This window comes from Amborella trichopoda, chromosome 2 (assembly GCF_054954075.1).
Source record: "Amborella trichopoda isolate Santa Cruz 75 chromosome 2, AtrichopodaSantaCruz75HAP2 v2.0, whole genome shotgun sequence".
NCBI classification, from domain to species: domain Eukaryota; kingdom Viridiplantae; phylum Streptophyta; class Magnoliopsida; order Amborellales; family Amborellaceae; genus Amborella; species Amborella trichopoda.
Genome location: NC_142337.1, coordinates 60413786 through 60436168, shown reverse-complemented (window position 1 = coordinate 60436168; position 22383 = coordinate 60413786). Strand labels below are relative to the sequence as shown.

The following is a 22383-nucleotide window of genomic DNA, read 5'->3' as shown; positions in this document are numbered from 1 at the left end:
CAACAATACTTCGATAAAGAGATGGATCATGAAATAGATCAGAATCCCCATGAATATTGTTGTTCATTACCATTGATGTTGAAATGAGTTTGGCACCAAGTATCTGAGCACGATCAAGGAGATCCCAAGCCTATTTGCTTTGTTAGAGAAAAATCCGACCTGAAAATTAAGATACCGCTATACCAAAAAAGTAGTGATGAGATACAAGATCTTTCATTGCAATCTCCTTCCAAGTTAGGAAATGAACCAATCTAAAAGATCTGAATTATCACCAGTAACAATAATATCTTCAATATAAAGGAGAAGGAAAATAATGCATTGAGTAGTGTGATAAACAAATAGAGATTAATCAACTATGCTGCAATAAAATCCCAATGATAATAAATAGGCACTAAGTCGATCAAACTAGACCCGTGATACTTGTTTGAGACCATATAAAGCCCTTTGTAATTTGCAGACATGATTTGGATATTTTGAGCTCACAAATCCAAGAGGTTGTTGCATAAATACACGTTCCTTCACATCAAGTTGTTTGATAGACCAATGACGTACAGTAGCAATGGTGAGCATAATCCGAATACTAGTATGCTTAATAATAGGACTAAATGTTTTAGATAAATCAATTTCAACAACCTGATTATATCCTTTAGCAACTAATATGACCTTAAGTCTCTCTAAACTACCATTAGACTTTACTTAGTCTTATAAATCCAACGACAACCTACAATATTCATACTTGGAAGACGTGGAACTAGCTCCTAAGTTGCTTGTTTGAGACCATATAAAGCTATTTGTAATTTGCATATATGATTTGGATATTTTGAGCTCATAAATTCAAGAGGTTGTTCCAAAAATACAGGTTACTTAAGGAAACCATGCAGGAAAGCATTTTTCACATCAAGTTGTTTGATAGGCCAATGACGCACAATAGCAATGGTGAGCACAATCCGAATACTAGCATGCTTAATAACAAGACTGAATGTTTCAAATAAATCAATTTCAGCAACCTGATTATATCCTTTAATGACTAATATAGCCTTAAGTCTCCCTAAACGACCATTAGACTTTATTTAGTCTTATAGACTCAACGACAACCAACAATATTCACATCTGGAAGACATCGAACTAGCTTCCAAGTTGAGTTAACATGTAGGGCTTCAATTTTCGCTTCCATCGCATGATGCCAACATGGATGACTCATGGCAAACTTAATGATTTTAAGTTCATGAGGGATAGCTTAAAAAATAAGAGCACTTGAGATTGCAGTCATAGATGGGAGAATTCGAGGCCTTTGAGTACCATCTTGAGATCTGGTGACCATGTGATGACCAGAATGCTCAGATACTAGTAAGGAATTACATTGGTCGGTTTCTTCAATAGCAATATTTTCATCATCATGATATATGTATTGCATCATCTTGGACATCTTGGATTGCTGTTGTAGTGGTAACATCTTCATCTATAAAAGAAGTTAGAAAGCTATAGTGGTGATGGGCAAAGCAAGACTTGAGGGACTAGATACATCAAGTGCATCCCATATAGATGGTTTATGTAGAGATGATGAATCAGAAGATGAATGAGTCTGTATATCATGCTCATGACATTTTGACCATTCTATATGGGTGGACAACTCCCCATGAACCTGAGAACTATCAAACAAATAATTGGGGTTAGCAAAATGATAGATATTTTCATAAAATACGACATGTCTAAAGATATAGACTCGCCCTGTCGGCAGATGCAGACATCTGTTAACCTTATGCTGAACTTTGTAACCCAAAAATAAACATGAAAGAAAATGATGACATAATTTGTCTGCAACATAGACTCGAAGGTACAGAAAACACCGACAACCAAAAACTCGGAGTGAAAAATAGCCTGGTATCCCGCCAAACAACAAAGAATATGGTGAATCCATTTGCAAATTGGTCGAGGGAATCATGTTTATTATGAAAACTGCGTTATAGAAGCTTCAACCCAAAATCGTTTAGGAATTCCTGTATGAAGCATCATTGTAAGACCCAATTCTACAATATTTCTATGTTTCATTTCAGTTATTCCATTTTGTTCAGGGGTTCATGGACATGATATTTGTTGCTTCTCTTGCATTTAAAATATTTGTTTAATTCTCATTACACCGTATACATTTTTGTTATTCTATACATCTTGTTATAAACAAATATTTCAAACGAATCATTCATGCCTCTTTACATCTTTTTATTTTTACATCTTTCGTTTAACTATCTGTCTCTCGTTTAGCATCTTCAACTCACGTCCTTTATGGATATATATTAAAACCCACTATATTATTTTTATATTTATTTTTTATTTAATTTTTATTTTTTATCACTCATAACCATATCATCTAATCCTCTTATGCCTGGCCCAATTTAACCTTCACGCACAACCTATATTACTCTCTTTACATTTCTTTCCTATCTTGTAATATGTATTTTACTATTTTGAATTATGTTTCTATTAGTATTTACATTTTAAATTAGGGGATTGTATACAATGAGACCATTTAGACATGACATATAACGGATTGAAGTGTGTCACAATATTCGAGAAATTTTATTTTAGACATTGTTCTTAGTTAATGTATTCTCAACCACCCAATTTCACATCTAACAATCAATGGCTATGATATTCGTAAGTGTTGAAGTTTATAGTGACCTACGTAATCTTAAAATAAATAAGTTCATATAAAGTGCCAACCTTATATTATAGAAGTAATATACACCTAAAAAATCTACCAAAAAAAAGTTGATCTGACTGTAGAAAACTCACCAATTGATCATCTCGACTTTTAAATATGTGTGGATGTGTGAAAAAAGGGGTTTGGAGTCATGAAATAGTGCACCATGTAATGTATTTATCTTGATCGCTCATTTTCAAGTTTTCCAAATGTTTATAGATATGCCTGATCTATGTATTTATCTTGATCGCTCACTTTCAAGTTTTCTAAATGTTTATAGATAATGCTTGATCTACACTATTTTTAAAAGTTTGGATTTTATAATTAGACATAAAAATAGATTTTCAGGCATGGGCACTCGTGTTTCATCTTTAGACCTTGTTTATAGGTGCACCGTAGTTTGATTATTTAAAGTTGGTAGCCTTATACAAGTCATACCCATCCTAGAATTATAACCCAGCAAATCTTTGTCATGAATTAGAAAAGAAGGAATTTTTTCTTATTTCATGCTTTGGAAATGGGTCAATTATTCGTTATATAATCCCTCATACTTCAGGTTGATTAGCATCTTTAGGTAATCCGCCAGATCACAAGCAACAATATCTTTTCAAATTTTAAACTTTTAATTTGATTTGTGGGTTTTTTAAGAAAAAAAAAGCCTTACAAGATATTATTTTTAAGATATCAGCCTTTTTAAAAAGTTATCTTTAACTTTGGCTCTTGTGCCTTTTGCATAAGGGTAAATTGACTGTATTGCTCCTCTTCTTAAGACAAAATAATATGGTCTCTTTTTCTCTCATCTTGCACATTTTTTTCCGTAGTTTCATCCTTCTTTTTATCTCTCTCCATCTAAAAACCCAATTCTTAAGTTTTATCTCTCTCGTGTTCTCTTTCTAAAAATATAATTAACTATTTATTCTCTTACATACTCTCTCTAAACACTTAACTCATTTTTCTTCACTCACATTCCTTCTCTAGAACCCAATCTTTTCCTTGCCTACTCCATATTCTCTTTCTAAAACTAGGTTCAAAAAAAAAAAAAGGAAAAAATTTGAAAGAGAGAAATCAAAAAAGAGAGAGAAATTACGTTCTTTTAGTTTCAAAAGGTACATGATATAATGTTTTCTTCATCTTTGGTGTCTATTTCTTCTGCTATGCTTTATGTTGGTTTCTCTCTAAAACTAAGTTCAAACAAAAAAAAAGGAAAAAAATTGAAAGAGAGAAATCAAAAAAGAGAGAGAAATTACATTCTTTTAGTTTCAAAACGTACATGATATAATGTTTTCTTCATCTTTGGTGTCTATTTCTTCTGCTATGATTTCGGTTTTAGAGAGAAGAGAAAAAATAAGAAGAAAATATATAGGAAAAAGTATATAGTAAAACCATTTACTGGCCACAATTAATCATGACTATTGGATGTAAAATTGGTTGGCTGTATTTATTCCATTGGCTAATATCAAAGTTCAAATATTTTTTTTTTTTTTCAAAGTTTGTGACACAACCAAGCTATGAGAATTCACATCAAATTGTCATAATTAGTTGTGACCTCATTGTAGTAATGGTAAATGATCTCATTAAAGGATTGTCTATAAAAAAAACCATATACTTTTTGTAGAAAGAGGTCACAATTATGAATGAAGTTTCTATAGAGCCTAGGCTTATGGAAACAAAATAAAGCCTCTCCTCAATTCCTCATCCACAAAGTACTTTCGGCGTAAGAAATCTTTATAATGATTCTAAAATTAATTTCTAACAACAACGATAAAATTTAAAAGTTAAAAATGGTAGATCTTGTGGATTTGTGAACACCTATTTTAAAAGCAAAATAGATTGTTTAGATAATTTGTTCCAATATACACTATTTTTAAAATTTGGAGTCGTAATGCTTTTACATGATCATAAAGTTCAAGCTGAGATGATCGATTTAAAGGTTTTTGAACAGTTGATTTACAATTTTTAATATGTCATGCCATGAGGCATTACTTATTTTGATAGGGTTGCAGCTCTATCAAACTATTTTTCCACAATTATTTTCACTCATTAGATATCAAATTGGATGATTTGGAGTGATTGGTAAAGTCTGATAAGTTGTTTTTTGAAACTTTGTATCAAATCAATCATACTTTTAGAAATACTCATTTTGAAATTTAAGGGATACAAATAATTGAAACCTCTATGTATAAAAGATAAATGGTCTCTTTATAGACAATCCTAGTATTTAAAGAAAGATAGTAAGAGGACGTGAAATGAGCCGGTTTTTAGATAGAGAAAATGAGATAAAGAAATAATAGGTTGAACTTGTAGAGACATAATAATGAGATGAGGAAAGAATGAGTCGGGTTTTCAAAGAAAAAATATGACTCGAGCGAAGAAACCATGGGAAAAAGATTATTAAAAAAATAAAAAAAAGAGTGAGAGATGAGGTGGACAAAGTTGTAATATTTTTGTTTCAAAAAAAGAGGCAAATTGGTTAATATACCCCTCTTTTAAAAGTGGAGAGCTAAAGTAAAAAATAAAATATGGTGAGGTCTAATTTCTTTAAAAAAAGAAATTTTATAAAGCCTTTTTCTTAAGAAGCCCTTCGTTTTTTAAAATTTAAGTTTTAAAACTTTTTATATTATTTTCATTCATTTTAAATCCAGTCTTTGGCCTCAAGTGGCGGGTACTGTTAAAATCGCGCTTTGTATCTCTCTTTATAAAAGTCATTTTTTAGGGCATTTTAGTCTTTTTAAGAGTTCGCTATAAGAAGGCTGCCACTCCTGTGAAATTCTTGGGTTCGCTTTTTCAGGGATTGTCCATATCAATGATTTTTCGTGTGCCCTAATGGAGTGAAGAGAGGTTATGTTTTTCAATTTGGGGCTTAGGGTAATGGCTTCTCCTGTTAATGCCTTATACTCCCTCTTTCTCTCCATCTCTGTCCCTCCTGTTCCCTGTATTGTGCTTGTTTACATTTCTTCTTTAGTTTTCTTAAGACAGTTTTGTTGTCTTCTGTTTTTTTATCATTTGTGTAGTTCTATGAGCTTATGATTAGTTGAATATTGCATTACTGAATCAGTGATAGCTTTGATTTATTTGGCTAGTTTCCTTTTTGTGGTATATGAATTGCTTTCAGTGATGTGGTACCTTGATATTGCATTTTGGTATTTCTTTTTTGGTGAACACCTTTTCTGTGGTTTATGTGAATGCTTGAATGGAACAATTTGTTTAAGTTCAGCTTCTATAAATTTGCGGTTAAAGTGACATTATTGGCATGATTTCCATGCGGTGTTCTTTATTGATTATTTCAGTGTTTCAATCGACTGGTGAACTTCAGTAATGTTCCTTATCACGATAGAATTTGTCACTAGAACAATGCTGGTACTTTTCTTTCATGAATATTTATTATAAAAGTTATTCAGGATGCATTGGATGTAGTTTCTCCTTTTCATTTCGATCTTCGTAAATATTTTCTATTTAGAATTTTTGAATCTGGTCTGACCTTCACACTGTTCCATGCTTTGTTACTCATTCCATTCTCACCAATGGCCCTAAATAGTGTTTGATTATATTATACAATTTTTCATTTGGCAGGAGCAAAATCTCAATTCGGTTCATGTCATTATGCATAATCAAGGTCTACCATGATTTAAGATTCTGGGTATGAGTGTTCCAGAGGTTTCAAGAATGCAGATGATGGGTGATTCAGAACCGGAGGAGGCCAAGAGGTCCCCTTTGACTCCTCTTGCAACTCTTATTAGTAGAGAATTGAGAAATGATAGAGTGGAGAAGCCATCTTTGAGATATGGGCATGCTTCTCAGGCTAAGAAGGGAGAGGATTACTTTCTGATAAGAACAGATTGTCAGATAATCCCCGGGTTTCCTAAATCTGACTTTGCAGTCTTTGCGGTGTGTTTTTTTTCTCTCTATCTCTCTCTCCCTCCCTCCCTCTTAAATTTGCACTTGCTCATTCGTTCTCTCTATGGACTCTCAGTCTTTGTGGTGTGATTGTTTATTCTTGCTCTTACATATCGGAACAGTTATTGGTAGGCAAGTGGTATTGTAGTACCTCAAAATGCAATGTTCAGCACTGGAATGTTCTTCCTTGTTCATGTAGGTGCAAAATTGTTTTATAAGGTCAAACACATTTAAATTTCCACACGTGACAAGTACACGACTGTTTCTTCTTCTTGGGACATGGCATGTTCAATTATTTTTGTTTGCTAGTGAAGAAGACCCATTTTCTTGATAACCTCTCTTTAATATACATGGTTCTTAATGTTACGAATTAATTGCAGGTTTTTGATGGACACGAGGGGAATGCCGCAGCTCTATTTGCCAAAGAAAATTTGTTAAATCATATTGTGAGTGCTATGCCCCGATGTGCCGATAGGAAAGAGTGGAGTCGAAATTTACCACAAGCACTCGTTGCTGGTTTCGTGAAGACTGACAAAGACTTCCGGAGTAGAGGTATGCATTACTCAATCTTCTCTCTGTTGGGTCTTTCTATGCTTATTGAATTCTCAATCTTTTGTTCCTCCCTTGCTTTATTGGTTGGTGTTATTTAGGCAGTAGTATTTTTTAATCAATTTTATATTCTGTTAAGTGTTTTGTTCTTGCTTTGATTGGTTGTTTATAGTTAGATAGGAGTGTTTTCGGTTTCTATGGTAGTCTGATTGCTTGCGCTAGTTTCATTTGCGAAGTGAGTCTCCTCTCAGATGCATGAAAGCTGATCATGTTTGACTTGATCTTGCTAGGAGATAACTCCGGAACCACTGCTACTTTGGTGATTATCGATGGATGGACTGTAACAGTTGCATCTGTTGGAGATTCTCGCTGCATTCTAGACTTGCACGATGGTGCGGTTTCATTGTTGACAGTGGATCATAGGCTAGAAGAAAATGCTGAAGAGTGAGTGCACAATCAAATGCTTAAAGCTTAGTCGGTGAGGTTTAAGCTGCATTATTTGCTTATAAATATTCATTAATCTTGATAATGCAGGAGGGAACGTGTTACTGCAAGTGGAGGTAAAGTGGGAAGGCTGAATGTTGGTGGGGGTCCTGAGGTGAGAATGACTAATCAATTTCAGGAACTAAGTTTGCATTTTAACCATATAAATGGTTCTTTATATATGTTTCTCAGTGGGTGGCTAAGCAATATATGTTGCTTTGTTAGTTCTGAGGTTAAAGGTCGTTATTGATCTTCTCATGTCATTCACAGGTTGGACCCCTTCGCTGCTGGCCTGGAGGATTATGCCTTTCGAGGTCAATTGGTGATACAGATATAGGGGAATTTATTGTTCCTATACCATTTGTAAAACAAGTAAAGGTGTGATATTTTCAACATAGCTTGTGTATCAGATTCCTTATGTTTGGGTGCTAACTTTCTTACAGAATTGTCTCTTGTCATTTGTTTTTTCTTTTTCATGAAAATTATCTATTCTTGATAAGCTTTTCTTTATCTGATTTCTATGTCATCATCATTTCTTTTCATGTTAAAAGAAATTTCCATGTGCGTGCGCATTCATGTGAGTATTGATTGCATATGTGTACTTTTGAATGCTTATATGTATGGAAACATACAAACACATGGAGACATGCATCACACCTAAGCGCAAACACACATGGCGTGATAGTCGTAAACACTATATTATGTTACGTTTATTGTTGTGGAGTGGGTTCAGTTTCAAAGTGGTTACGTGCCATTATCATCGGCTTGCTCCAATGCTCTATCTCTCTCTCTCTCAACATACATATATATATATATATATATATATATATATATATATATATATATATATATATATATATATATATATATATATATATATATATTGGGCAGTGATTTCATGTAAAGGTTGTATCATAGTATAATGCAACCACACTTCTTAAAAACCATGTTTGTGGTATTTGTATGACCCAAAATTTTGCACACACACTCTCTTCATCTCAATAATGAATCCCAAAAAAAAAAAGTTTGATTTGAACCCTAGATATGGTCAAAATGAGTCCCCTCCAACAACGAATCTACACCATTCATTTGGTGAATTTCAAGATCTTAGCCTTTACATACTCAAAATCATTTTTTTCTTCTTTAACACTATTCATCTAATGATAATAAAGCCATCTAAAGAAATTGGAAAAGAAAAAATCCTTCTAAGGCCTAGATCTAAGAAACTTATTTTAAAATTTGGATCAAACATATGGTCTTAACATGGTTTTTGAAGATTGTTGCATTATACTATGATACAACCGTTGCATGAGATCACATCTCGCCGAAATTGTAGCACTGGTGTTAGAAAACTCTCAAATTAATCATCCTGACCTTGACTATTTTGGATGTGCGAGAAAATAAGGATGACAAGACCTAAAAATATTGTATCTTGTAGCACATTATCTAGACATTCCATTTCTAGTGTCCACCGATCCCCAAGATCTATACCATTTTTGGATACTCAAATTTTACAATCAGAGGTGGAAATAGATTTCCGAGCCATCTCAGATGTTTGTATGTTGGAACTGCATTTTCCAGTGAGGTTTTGAACTGAGGCTTTACTTGTTCCCACTAGGCCTTGTAGAAACTGCATCCCCACCTAAGGTTTAGGGTAATCCACTCTTACAGTGAGTGCACAGTCACGATACTCTATGGTCATCCTCTTCCTCTCCTTGGGAACGACGACTGTTATCTCTTTATTTTGCTCTCCTTCCGGTTATGACATTCTTAATATGTATATTTCGTTGTTTTATCCATGTGCTATCACCATTTAAATTCCGAATTGTAATTCTTTTCATGACTAATTGCTAATCGTCAATGTAGCTCTCAAATGCCGGAGGGAGGTTAATAATTGCTTCTGATGGAATCTGGGATGCTTTGTCTTCTGAGGCAGCTGCAAAGTCTTGTCGTGGTTTGCCTGCCGAGCTTGCTGCCAGGCAACTTGTTAAGGTGATTCCATATGAGTCTGGTTCTTTGGTTTCTTTTTTTGCCTTTTTTTTATGTGCGTGTGTATGTGTGCGCCTGTGCACATGCACGTGCATGTGCCAATGCATGTACGTGCACGTATGTGTGTATAATTCTTTTGGGTGATTGATTAATGTGTTTGATGAGGAGGTCATGCTCATGAAAAACATGGTATCTTCCATCATGGATCTGCTTTAGTGCTCCATTCATTATTTTTCTTTGCTTCCATGTCATATGACATCTTAAATAATCTATTTGTGAATGACTAGTAAGCTTGTATCTTGAGGCATGTATTGGTGATTATTTAGGAAGCTTTGAAGTCGAGGGGGTTAAAAGATGATACAACTTGCATAGTTGTTGACATTATTCCTGACCATTCCCATCCACCTATGGTGCCACAAAGGAAGGCAAGGAATTTATGGTCTCGTATTTTCCGAAAGAAGTCTCATGGTTCAGTGAGTGAACTATCAAACAAGCCTTCTTCTGATGGGGTGGTAGAGGAACTATTTGAAGAAGGATCAGCAATTCTTGTGGAAAGGTTTGTCTCTAGCAATTGGATATTCTGATGAACAAACCATATTTAAAGTTCTGCGTGGCAGCTTTCTCTTTCATTTTTGTTGTTGTTTGTCAAATTGATTTTTAAGTATGACTGAAGAAAAAGAAAAAAATTTCTCAGATAAAAATTATCATCCTTTGTAATTATACATGCATTATAGAGTTTTTACGTTGGAGAGATTTTACTGTTTTTAATTTCTTGTATGTTTTATTCATACTTGTCCACTTTGTAAGGTCCCATGTTTGTGAATTCATGTGTTCTGAACCATCACTACAATATCCATATACCACACCATAAAATGAAATAAAGTAATTCACATATAATAAACAAAAGCAAATTCAATGGTAAACCTTTTTATAGAATGATATTGTTGCAACCTCTTATCTAGTGATACATTGCATCTTAGCAATCTGTCTCCTTTATTAATTCTGAATTATATATACCATCAATAACTATGACAATTTATTGCGCCAGCTTGATTGAAATCCCCGTAATTGTCTTCAGATTATATGAATTACACACAAGTTTCTTCTAATATAAAAAATATCATCTACCTATATTGGGAATGTTGTTAGTTTGTATGCACTTTTTTTTCTTTGTGTTTTGCATTTTGCAATCAGTAGTCGTGTCTTAATTATATTAAGAACATCTGTGAACATTTTCTTAAGGAAAACACTACAAAACGCCTATAGGTGAAGTTCTACTGTGCTTGACCTACGGCTTTATCACCATTCAAAGTTTATCACAAGGTCAGAGATGTCTGATAGTGTTTGAATTTTTATATTTTTTTTACAAATCATAATGATCTGAAATTTTGTATGTGTGTGCGCCTTAGTGAGATGCACATGAAAAAAATATAAAACAAATAATTTGAATGATAAAAATTATGTAAAATACCCCTATAAAGTTTCAGTGGTAATTTTTTTATTTAATTTTTTGACTATTATTTTTTAAATATTTTATTTTGGTGGGACTTGGTCATATGTACACACGCCCAAATTTTAGATAAATTTGATTAGTACAAAAATTATAAAAATTTAAACGCTACTGGAACACTGTGACCATGTGATGAATTTTAGACGATGATGAGGTGTAGGTGAAGTACGGTAGAACTTCACCTATAGGCGTTTTGTAGATGCTTCCTTTTCTTAACATATATATATATATATATATTATATTATATATACTCGAAAAATAAAAAATTTGTCAGTATGATATACTATTATGCCCTCAAGGATTTATTGGCCTTTGATTTTTTGTAATGTGAAATTTTGGTATCGCTGATCTATCATTAGTTCATTTTCACTTTTGTAGTTTGGGATGGGAGGTGGAAAAGGAAAATCAGTGTGTATGGAAAGATAGCATGAATGCATATGTAGAGGTAACATGCACTCTTAGGGTTGTGGCCGAAAATGGGGGAAGGTGTTCTTTTGTTTAGATAGAAGCTGTGGTGGATGCTTGAAGAATGGGTTCCTGGCACAGAGCCCTTAACTTGAAGTAAGTGTCAGATGGATGTTTATCTGAAAATCCTTAGGATTCTAAGTCTTTGGAGGAGTCCACAGGACAAAAGGGTGGAGAATTTAGTTTAATTAGTCATTACTTGGATATTGGAATTTGTCATGGAATCATTGGACACCAAATACATATACAGTGAGGCCAACCTACTAGGGAAGCTTAAGTTTTGAGTGCTGCTGAAGGAAACTTCGATCTTGATGGTTTACCGTGTGTCATAAAAAACGTCAATGGTGAAATCCTGAAGTTTGATTTGCATTCCTTGTATCAAAGATGATGCAGTTAAATCATATGCTTATTTTCCGCTATGATACCTTCTCTTCCATCTTTGCCCCGCTTCAATGTGGGCAGAGACCCCTGTAGAGAATCATTTGCTGTTATCACTGAACATATAGCCGGTAATACATGCCTTCACAGATTTTCAGCATAATAGAGATGGACACCGTCATTGAGCTAGTTTGAAAGGTGCACGTTTTTAATCTTGGTCACTATGTCATCATATCTATACTCAAACACTCTATATGATGTCAAATATGTTTAAAGATAGGTCTTAAAAAACGCTCTATATGATGTCATATGTACGCCCTGACACTTTATACCCTACACTATATCATCATATCTACCCTAAGCTTCAAAAAAAAAACTCTATGTGATGTCCAGGCAAAGATGCTTGTCCAATGCCACTAGTTGTTTGAATAGTATACCTCCCTATTCCCCCTTCTCTATAAATATACGGTTTCCAAGCATCTTAGTTTTGTATCATGAAGTAAAGACTTAAAGTTTGTAGGCTCAATAAGATGTTAGATCTTGACCGACATGGTTAGATTGCACCGGAGTATTGGATTTGGAACTATATAATCATGATGAAAGGCTTATTGAACTTTGGAGAGTTGGAAAGACACATGTAGGGCTAAAATATGGCATACAATGTTCAATAAGTCGGACGCGGCAGCCTAGGCGGTGGGGGCGGGGGGGAGGCTGGGCCGCCAAGGCGGGTGCCCAGACCCAAAAACGGCAGGTGATTTTTTTATTTATTTTATTTTATTTTATTTTTTAAATTTGGATCCCCATCTCCCCCAATTTTATTGTATATAAAATTGTTTGTTTTATTATTTAATAAATAAGTTTTGTATATAATATATTGTTAAGATGCTGGAAGCACATATCAAACTTAAGCATTTACAGCTTTAGACTGTAAATAATATAATTATTACTCAAAATCAACATTAAAAGTTAAAATGAACTCGAGATATCATTTAAATCTCGGCATCTCGCAAATCACAAGTCACTCACAAGTCACAAAAGTTTCAGAAGTAATTAGCAAAAAGTCATATGAACTCATATCCGACCAACAAGGGCCACAAACTACAAAAGGTCGTACAACAAGGTCAAACTTGTTTCACCTTCAACCTTTATCTATCAATTATCAACTTAAAACTTAACACATGCCTGAAAATTAGACAAAAACAACAAGGTCAAACTTGACCCTTTAATATATTGGCTTCTTATTAAGCCAAAAAATAAATCTACGTAAAACATACACATCAAAATTGCAATGATATATTACAAAATCAATTATTTAATAAGCATTAAGCAAATATTAAACTAATTAATGAAGTAATTATGCTTTATGAATTATACATCGAGAAAACACATTACACAATTATTTAATAAGCAATTAAGAATTAAGAAATTATTAAACTAACTAATAAAATAATAGTCCAAATAGACAATAACATATCGAAAGATATATCACAAAGTATCAAAGAAAAAATACAAATAGCAAAAAATAACATCATTAGACATTAAGGGAAAAAATACAAAGCCTAATGAAAACTATTGGAATATACCAACCTTCTTGAAGTGGACTTGATTTCGGGCCAAACCGAAATGTTTGGGATTCCAAATCTCCTATTTTACAACCCCTATAAGCCTAAAAAAGATGGGTTGAATATCCTTTAATATCGTAACCATTCAAGGACTTAGAAAAAAAATTCGATCTCTCAAAAAATCTTTGAATATAGTTTTTTTCAAGTTGTTTCTCACTCTAAAGTTTACTAAAATTGTTTTTGGGGGAAAGAATGGACCCTCAAACCCTTATGCCCCATTTTAGGGATAAAATGACATTTCTTGCCCCCCTCCTGAAATGTTTTTTCACTAAACTCCTGCAGGTCGCCTAGCGGGCGCCTTTTTGACCGCCTAATCATCCGCCTGACCGCCTACAGAGGCACCTAGTTCTGGTGCCTAATAGTGACCGCTTTAAGAGTGCCTAGGTGTTTTCTTCAAAAAGCGGCTAGGCGGTCGGGCAGACAACTTTTTGATCACTGATGGCATAAATTTGAAAAAGTCAAAAAATACTTGAAGCTTGGCAGCGTATATATTGATTGCCATAAGGTGGTATATTTTTAACTTTTGACTCATTGTATATTAATCCCATTATGGGTATTCAGTACAACAACTACTAAGGAAAAAGGACACGACAAAGAATAATTGAAGGGAAAAAATCAAGTGAATCGCCTGTTGCCTATTCCAAGGGTCTGATAACTGAGTGTCCTATGCTTATTGAAGGTTGTGAAGTCTTGGGAATACAAGTCTTACAGGATTGGAGAATTCACCATGATCTTCTGTGTATTTTGCAGGATCTTAAAGATAACAATTACTATTCATTGTAATAGCTAGTTGAAAAATGTTCAACATAGTATTAAGAGAAAAAAACATATGGAATTTGCAGATTGGGCACTAATATGCCAATGAGCACAAGATCAGGGCGGCTCGTGTGTGTGGTGTGCCAAGGTGATATACCACGAAGTGAAGGTGGCAAAGGTGATATACCACGAAGTGAAGGTGGCATTGCTGTTCAAAAAGATGCCCCCTTCCTTTGCAACGATTGCATGATAAAGAAAGATGCCATGGAAGGAAAAAAATCAATTCCCGAATGAGCCTGTTCTGTAAATTCTCAACCTTCTCTTCTCAACTAATTCCTCACCATATTTGGTTTTCATTTTCTTTGCAGTTTTTCCCTCTCGGTTAACTTCTTGGATTTGTAAAGGTCTTAAGTGAATCAGGAGCTGTGTCTGTGAGCATGCGTGGTGCTGGGTGGTTGGTTTCCGCTGTGGTTAATAACGATCGAGTTTTTCTTTTTGGGGTGAATTCATGCGCTACCAGTGTGAAATTTGTAAAGAATTTAATTTATTGTTGGCTGCACATATTTGTGCATATGCAGCAAATGTTTGAAATACAATTGGAGTGTTTTGTCCTTTCCCCTTCCATCGTTTTGTTTTGGTGATTTTTGGAGTTTTTCTTATGATATGAGAATAATAAAAGTTTTAAAATTTCATCCAGCATTGATGTGTATGTACCATGTAATACAGTACACGTATGGTATATTCTAAACGCCCACTTTTGCATACAAAAGAAGTTTGTAAAAAATGTTTATGCATGTTACATGTGACAAATATACAATACACATATACATGATTGTGTGTATGCATGTAATGGACGTTGATGCTCGACTTTTAGATGGGTTGGCTGTTCCTGCAGTGTGTTGCAGCCCCACTGACGAATGCCTCTCCTTTTAGGCAAACATATAACCAGGATCCAAAATCCTGTCTTAGAGCTCTAAATCATTAGATTTTCCCAAAAAATATTTGATTTAGTGAAACTTTACATGAATTTACAAGATATATTTAGAATTGATTCTTGTACACAAGTCCAAGATAGTCAATTTCACTGAGGAGGCTTAGAGATAACTTGGATGGATTGTGAATTGGCTGAAAAACTTGTGGAACCTATTGGATAACTAGGCGGCCTCATTTGAGATGCATGAGCCTCCAAATTTTGTTGTTGAGTGTTCCTATTTACAGGTTTTCTTCTAGACCAGAGAGCTATCAAATATGACTGCATTGGACATGATAATGCAAATATTCCGAGAATCCCGGTAGCTAAGAAGAATCCTTTAGGGAAAAGGAGGCAATGTGATTTTGGTGATCTCCAGTTGCGCGAGTGGTTGGACTCCACCACTATCCCTATCAATAGAAGCACCTCGGCCACTGAGAAACACACCCTGTTTAGAACAAACAAGAGGTGAATTTTGTAATAAATTTAAGTATTATAGTACCAAATTGCCTATGGCAAGTAACATCTCTCTTTCTCTCCCCCTCATTTGTGGACATACATTATAGAGAAAGGAATTGAGAACTGCTTCCCAAGAAAAATCGAAGAGCAGAGTCTCTCTCTCTCCTATGTGGGCATACGTTGTAGGGAGGATAAATTGTGAGAACTGCTTACCAAGAAAAACCAAAGAACAGTGTCTCTAGATAGTGCAAAGACTCGGAGGGAGAGGAAGAAAACATCCAAGCAACTAGAGGCCGAGAACCATCTGGTGATGATGCAGAATTTCTCGCAGCCGATATGATGAAAGCCTGCTGCACAAGCATGGCAATGCCTAATACCACAAACGCACCCAATGCACACAAGCTCGGAGTCTTTCCATCACCACCATAAACACACAGTACTTTCTCCCCATCTATTGGATTAGAAGCCAACATCCACTTTCCCTGAAAACCATGAATTTCCAAAAATGATTGTTAATTTGCGGTACTCTTCTCAAATTTATGATCACATGTATACCTAAATGTATGGGATGTATGGATGATGCATGCATCAATGAGCTCTCAGCAGATTTTCATCAATGAATGCATGCATGCCCCATGATCATTACATTACAACCACCATGTGTGCATTGCATCAATGCTTATATGCATGAGTTCTAATTTGTTAAAGAAGCAGAAAATCAAGGTTCTTATGCTTTTTATCACCAAATTAATGTACTGCAAATAAAAGTGAGATGTATGTATGTATGACATGTGTGGGTACCGTTGATCTGGACAATTCAGCTGCTAGAGAGAAGAAGAAGGTAGAGAGAGCCCCAAGAATGGAGATCAATACGATGGCAATGCCAACAACTTGGCCTGGATCAAAGCTTGGGCGTCTCATGGAAGAGTCGAGATCAGCATGAGTAATGGCCATCTCTGTGGCCATTCAAATTGCAGTTCTCTGAATTTCTCAGCGTCAAAACCCAGCCCTTAAAGGAGAATTAGAAGAGGAAGAGAGAGAGAGAATCATTTCAGCTTGCAACCACTGCTATCTAGGTGTTTAGTTAGAGAGAGAGAGAGCATGGAATCGATGCTAAGTGTTTCCTTATGGGAAACGTAATCTGGGCATTGAGTTTACACGTATACCAATGTTCAAATGGCACGCATTTGTTACCCAGAAATTACCACTAATTTACCATGACCCTAAAGATGGGTTCTACTAATTCTCATCTTCACAATTGAGTAATAACGCATACCCAACTTTGAGATTTTGCTCCAAACTTTGAAGCCTTCTGGCCATTCTGCCTCCAAGTATACAAAGGCGTTTTAGGCATTCCCAAAGGGAGACTGTTGATGATCTCTCAATCCCTTTTCACCTCTCTCTCTCTCTGTCTCTCTCTGCATTTGTGCATTTCCTTTGGTTGCTTCCAAAAGATACCCCATGAAGAAAAAAATGGGAAAAAAGTAAACTTCCCTAAGAACCTTTAAAGCAACCATGAGAGAGAGAGAGGAGGTTTGGAAGTGCAAAACTGGGGACCTTGATGGTCCGAATGGTAGAGAGAGAGAGAGAGAGAGAGAGAGAGAGAGAGTAGTTGAAATTTTGTGAATCATTCCATTTCACCTTCCAGAAACAGCTCCAATAAAAAAAATTCACTGGTCTCCACCCATCAACATCGTCTAAGTCATGCTTTTCATGCATTCAACACAATTACAGCATCTTAATTCAAATGAGCTCCATTTTGGAGGAGATACCTTTACAAAATTACAGACCTGAATACAAGATTACTTATTGCATATAAACCAGTTCATTGAAGAAAAAAAGAAAACAATTTGATCACCAAGACCTACAAGTATCTACAAAAAATGGCACCCCGGCTTCAAATACATGCAAGCACTTCCTTCTTCAACTGCTTACTACCTGAAAGCTCCTGGGTCCATTGCACTTCCTTTGTGTGAATTCATCCTGAACTTAAACTTTACCTTTGACAGATAACTTCCCGAAACTATATACAAAACAAAGAAAACCTATGTAATCCTGAGCATTTATAGCAACCAGAGGGTAGGCTCTGCAAATTCTCACTTGAATCAATGAAAAAAAGCTTCAACTCTCAGTAGGAAAACCTGCCTATTCTAGCAGCTCTTCTAACAGAGAGCTCCCTTACAACAGGGATGCCCCACTTAACGGCGGCCTTCAATTTCCTCCAACTCACATTGGCCTTAGAGCTCTTAGGCATATGGAAACTGGTTGTAGGGTGAGAAGTGACTAAGGGTACAAAACCTGATTCATGGCCTCGAAACAGGTCATAAGCTTGTGGTGGGCTCCAAGTTGGAGGGATTGGAAGCCTGCTTTGCATTTGGACTGTCGGATCATCATCTAGTCCTACATTCATGGTCGAGATACCAACCAATGGATACCCACTTTCAACCATGGGCCACTCATCATTCACTTGATGAGGTTCATACATCCCAAAAGAGTTCCTCCCAATGGAACTGTCACGAGGTGCAGTCATGGCGGGTAAATGAGTAGAATGGACCAGCTCTAGCTGTGTTATGGGATCATCTGAAAAAATTTGAGAGAATAGATCAAAACCCAGAAATCATAAGTTATGGTTTGTTAATTCTTTCATATTTTTATTGTTTGACAATTGTTTATTGATTCTTTGATTGCCTCAGAGTTTTGGGTTTTGGTTGTACCTTGACGGATTATGAACCCTGCATTTTGAAGGATGGTTTCTTGAGGTTGAGGGTCTTGGGTTGTTCCTCGAATGGATCCAAGAGTACCTTCAACTAACAGCCCAGGAATTTCCATGGCATCCTGCCAGTTGCTGTATGCGATTTGTTTGAATCTTTCCAGAGTTCTCTGCAAATAACTAGAATTTATGGATACTTGATGATTTATAAATATTAATAAGCAATTTTAAGCTATATGCTTCTTGGAATTTCAAGATTTCCTTTTTAGTAAGCAATCTAGTATGGAATGAAAACTTGGAAAGTAAATGCTTTTTTTTTGTTAATTAAAGTAAACTTTTTGAATCTTTGAAATGTTTTAACCTATTGGATGTCAACTAACATTGTGTCTGATCTTCTCTTCTAACATTGCCTGCCAACTAAATTTGACTCTGATTGTCTAACTAAACCAAACCCACATTGCACAAAAGGAAAATTCAACCACTTGCCAAAAAGTTGAGGAAAATATAATATCATTCACTACATTACCAGGCATGGAGAAATATAATAATGAGTTTTGCGATGTTTCAGATAGAGGACATACAATTTGTTCTTTGGTAAGGAGCAGATAAGTCTGCTGATCACATGTCAGCCCGACGAGTTCCCTTACGGAATTGAATACAAGGCCGAACTCTTGTCCACCAGCAAAATGGACAAAAAGCTGATCATCCAGCGCACAGGTCTTTGCATGCCTAATAGTTGCCTCCCATGTCTTTGGGGACATTCCATTGCCAAGGACCTACGCAACCCACATGGTCAAGGAGTGATTATTATTAAGAGTCAAAATTCATATACATAACAAACTTAGCCACTAATAACTATCCATGTTTTCTTAATCTCTTTTTGGGGAAGAATACTCTAATCCAATGGCATATCAAAATTCAAGGTGTATTGGGATCATCAAAGTTGATGACATGGACGGCTATGGAGAAAGTAAAACCATCTCAGTAGCCATCACTCCGTTGAGTTGCAATGACCCCAATGAACTGTGGGTTTTCAAGTTGATCAGACTATATTATAATTCCCTTCTTTTTATATTAAAAAGAAGTGATAAAGTCTCATTAAAGTGTCTAGATAAATTACAAGAAACAGACTCCAAAAAGGCAAAACCTACGGCTTAAATACCAATCCATGTTTGAGTGGTGATATCTTACTCTTCGTAGCCTTGCAGAATCAGTAAAATAGAGGACCAAAAAGTCCTGCACAGTATGAATCTTTTCAGCAGCCAACCTGGTATGGAAGCAGCCTTCTTTACCTATCTTTTCCAAGCGCCATACTTCATCTTTCAGCATGGGTGGGTAGTGCTTCTTGTACACTGCAAATAAACAAGTTCAGATTCCGTCAATGTGACCACCAAAAAAATAAAAAAAAGAGCATGAGAGTTTTCATCGGCTAACAAGGGTAACTTTCACATATGCAAAGCATGGGTATGTTTCATGTTTGGACTCTCTATGAGGAAAGCTAAATAAACATTTGCTCCAACCTTTCACCTAAATCGGAGTTTGTTGGTAGGAAGAAAAATCACTGACTTACATTCTCCACGATGATCCTTCACAACAAAAGCTTCTGATTTTGCTTCCCTAATCCTTTCTCCAGAATTATTATTTCCTACTCTAGCCCCCAACCGGAATTTTCGACTTCTAATCCAGCTGGAGTTATCAGTAAACACTAACTGCCCAACTGTTCCGATGCCTTTTCTCAGCGGAATCACACGATCTCCAGTAAGAAGTGGCCTTTTCCCTTCCCTCTCACGTATTACATTTCGTGAGAAGTCATGTTGTGACCAATTGTCTTCAGTCACAAAATCACCATCAAGGGCAAAAATCTCCACCTTAATCTGAGATAAAGGACCAGAGTTAACTAGCTCGCCTGTAGTGGAATCAACGATGACTAATTCAATAGGGCAACCATCCTCTGCCTCTATCGGGCTACCAGTGAAGAGTGATTGCGGCAGCCTATTCTGAAAATGAAGTTGCAGATGGCTCGCCCCTGAGGCCTGAATTTGCCTTGGGATGGATCTAGAAAAATAATCTTACAGTTAATAATAGAAGTAGAATCTCTCTCTCCCCCCACTGTCTCTCTCCACACACACACACATGAAAGCATGCAATGTTGTTTTGGCACTTTTCGACTTGGAAAAGAGCATGAAGTATACAAGTGCAGTATAATCTTTTCATAACGTTTCTAACCTTAGGCTGTTTGTTCATCATCCCCCCTGCTCCCCCTCCACCCCTCCATCTCTCTCTCTCTCTCTCTCTCGCTCTCTCTCTCTCCAAACACACACACGATAGAATACAAGAAAGAGTTCTTTTAAATAAAATAAAAAAATAAAAAATGTATTATTGCAATGGCCAAACAGTTCAAATTAGGCAGCAGTAGTAAAGCTTTTCATTCTAACCTTAAGTCAGCTTGAATATCCAAAAGCTCCAAACCACGTTGCACCTCCTCACGTACCTAAAGTATAAAGAGATAAAGTGTGTTGGAGCACTAAAACTAAAGCAGTTCTTAAAGAATCACTGAAATATAGATAACTTAGAAGGCGAACTTCCTGATTTCTCAAACATCCAATAGAGAATGATTATCTAGAGAACAAATGAGTCCGGAAAAAATGATAAGAGCCAAGGAATTTATATCAAATCAAACTGAAAGAAAAGATGATAAGAGCCAACGAATTTATATCAAATCAAACCGAAAGAAAAGTAAAATCACACTTCAAAAAGAAAAAATTACGATCAACTTTCTTATATTATGCTTGTCCATAAGATATCTCTAAAGGAAAAAAGAAAAAGAAAAAGGTTTGAAGTCATTCAAACAAAGACTGAAAAACAAAGACTTTGGTGCATCTGGATCAAGACCCATAGAATAGTGGAAAAACATTTTCATCTCAATTCCCAAGTTTTCTAGGTCAGAATCTTACACTTAATGGCAAACTAAAAAGACAGCGAAAAACACACTAACTAATTCATATATTTCAGAAACAAGAGGTTATCAAGACGCTAATATTATCTAATTCAGTGAGCTGCATAAAAAACAGAGCATCAAATTATTTGAATTTAAATTCTAGCAGCTTTCTGAAGTTGGAATTTCCAAGTGATACCACATTTAGAAACATGCAAAGAAAGGAAGTATGCAGATTAAAATTAAGGTAAAAAAATTAACATGCAAAGAAAGGAACTATGCAGATTAAAATTACGGTAAAAAATTAACATGCACAGAAAGGAAGTATGCAGATTAGAAACTAAAGTAAAAAATTATAAACGGAAAACGCAAATGAGCAGCAAACTACCGACCACTTTGCGAAGCATGGGTTCTATCTTTGTTATAAAGCTCTGCATCAACTGTGCTAGCATTGCTTCTTTAACAACACTGTGAAAACCAAATAGCAACATTCAAGATCCACCATGACCACATCATAGAAATCCCAAAAACTCTCTTTATCATTATCAATCTAATCAAATATTCATTCTTAAACACCCATATCTCAGTTACAAATGCCAAGCAATTAATCATACTTATCAAGAAACAAATGACCACATGGAAATTCTTCATTTTAGAGAACAAATTCCTAAAGCTCGAAGCGCCTACCCAACAAAAACCCATTAAAAAAAAAAAAAAAAGGAAAAAAAAAAACGAAAATTGAGAAAGCCAACATCGTCACTATATACATACTTGGCTAAAGACAGGTGCCGCTTAGTACTGGAAGCTTGAACCTCAGAGCTGCCATCTTTCCATTCACGGGGTCTCTTTTGCGGTATCATCCCAAAATTCAATCCCTCTCTCTCTCTCTTCTTTCTCTCTATCTGAGAAGCTCCAAGCTGAAAAGATCTCAGAAGCACCAAGGCAGGAACTCTACTGGAGCTTCC

At 35.5% G+C, this 22383-nt stretch overlaps 3 protein-coding genes across 9 annotated transcripts; 1 reads left to right on the top strand and 2 right to left on the bottom strand.

The window, feature by feature from the left end:
- The first annotated feature begins 5470 nt into the window (after positions 1–5470).
- LOC18445133 (putative protein phosphatase 2C 33) lies at positions 5471–14956 on the top strand. 7 transcript variants are annotated; one of them, XM_006855277.4, is made up of 10 exons: positions 5471–5563; positions 6269–6583; positions 6973–7144; positions 7432–7585; positions 7676–7739; positions 7895–8002; positions 9491–9616; positions 9940–10169; positions 14431–14522; positions 14713–14956. In XM_006855277.4, exons 2-10 carry the CDS (start codon positions 6338–6340, stop codon positions 14757–14759), a joined length of 1239 nt encoding a protein of 412 aa, XP_006855339.1. In that variant the 5' UTR covers positions 5471–5563; positions 6269–6337; the 3' UTR covers positions 14760–14956. The 7 variants fall into 7 exon arrangements, with proteins under 7 accessions (XP_006855339.1, XP_088715211.1, XP_088715212.1 ...); XM_088859085.1 differs by having other exon boundaries at positions 5471–6055; XM_088859086.1 differs by lacking the exon at positions 14431–14522.
- Positions 14957–15330: 374 nt separating this feature from the next.
- On the bottom strand, positions 15331–16842 carry LOC18445132 (transmembrane protein, putative (DUF1218)). Its single transcript, XM_006855276.4, has 3 exons — positions 16575–16842; positions 15987–16255; positions 15331–15762 (listed from the first exon to the last, which is right to left on the bottom strand). The coding sequence occupies exons 1-3, from the start codon at positions 16737–16739 to the stop codon at positions 15426–15428; spliced, it is 771 nt and encodes a 256-aa protein (XP_006855338.3). The 5' UTR covers positions 16740–16842; the 3' UTR covers positions 15331–15425.
- A 540-nt stretch (positions 16843–17382) lies between these two features.
- On the bottom strand, positions 17383–22383 carry LOC18445131 (protein SAR DEFICIENT 1). The gene is made up of 8 exons (XM_006855275.4): positions 22190–22383; positions 21811–21886; positions 20919–20974; positions 20054–20538; positions 19675–19835; positions 19065–19259; positions 18488–18653; positions 17383–18353 (listed from the first exon to the last, which is right to left on the bottom strand). The coding sequence occupies exons 1-8, from the start codon at positions 22276–22278 to the stop codon at positions 17902–17904; spliced, it is 1680 nt and encodes a 559-aa protein (XP_006855337.1). The 5' UTR covers positions 22279–22383; the 3' UTR covers positions 17383–17901.

Bases quoted from the DNA above. Each gene is read 5' to 3' on its own strand.
- LOC18445131 (XM_006855275.4), bottom strand. From the start codon at position 22,278: ATGATACCGCAAAAGAGACCCCGTGAATGGAAAGATGGCAGCTCTGAG. The intron at 21,887-22,189 runs GTATGTATATAG...TGGTTTTCACAG, and splicing joins CGGCACCTGTCTTTAGCCAA to TGTTGTTAAAGAAGCAATGC. The intron at 19,836-20,053 runs GTAAGTCAGTGA...GTTTATTTGCAG, and splicing joins GAAGGATCATCGTGGAGAAT to TGTACAAGAAGCACTACCCA.
- LOC18445133 (XM_011629076.3), top strand. From the start codon at position 6,338: ATGAGTGTTCCAGAGGTTTCAAGAATGCAGATGATGGGTGATTCAGAA. The intron at 6,584-6,972 runs GTGTGTTTTTTT...AATTAATTGCAG, and splicing joins CTGACTTTGCAGTCTTTGCG to GTTTTTGATGGACACGAGGG. The intron at 9,617-9,939 runs GTGATTCCATAT...GTGATTATTTAG, and splicing joins CTGCCAGGCAACTTGTTAAG to GAAGCTTTGAAGTCGAGGGG.
- LOC18445132 (XM_006855276.4), bottom strand. From the start codon at position 16,739: ATGGCCACAGAGATGGCCATTACTCATGCTGATCTCGACTCTTCCATG. The intron at 16,256-16,574 runs GTACCCACACAT...CATGGTTTTCAG, and splicing joins CTGAATTGTCCAGATCAACG to GGAAAGTGGATGTTGGCTTC. The intron at 15,763-15,986 runs GTAAGCAGTTCT...TGTTCTAAACAG, and splicing joins CTGTTCTTTGGTTTTTCTTG to GGTGTGTTTCTCAGTGGCCG.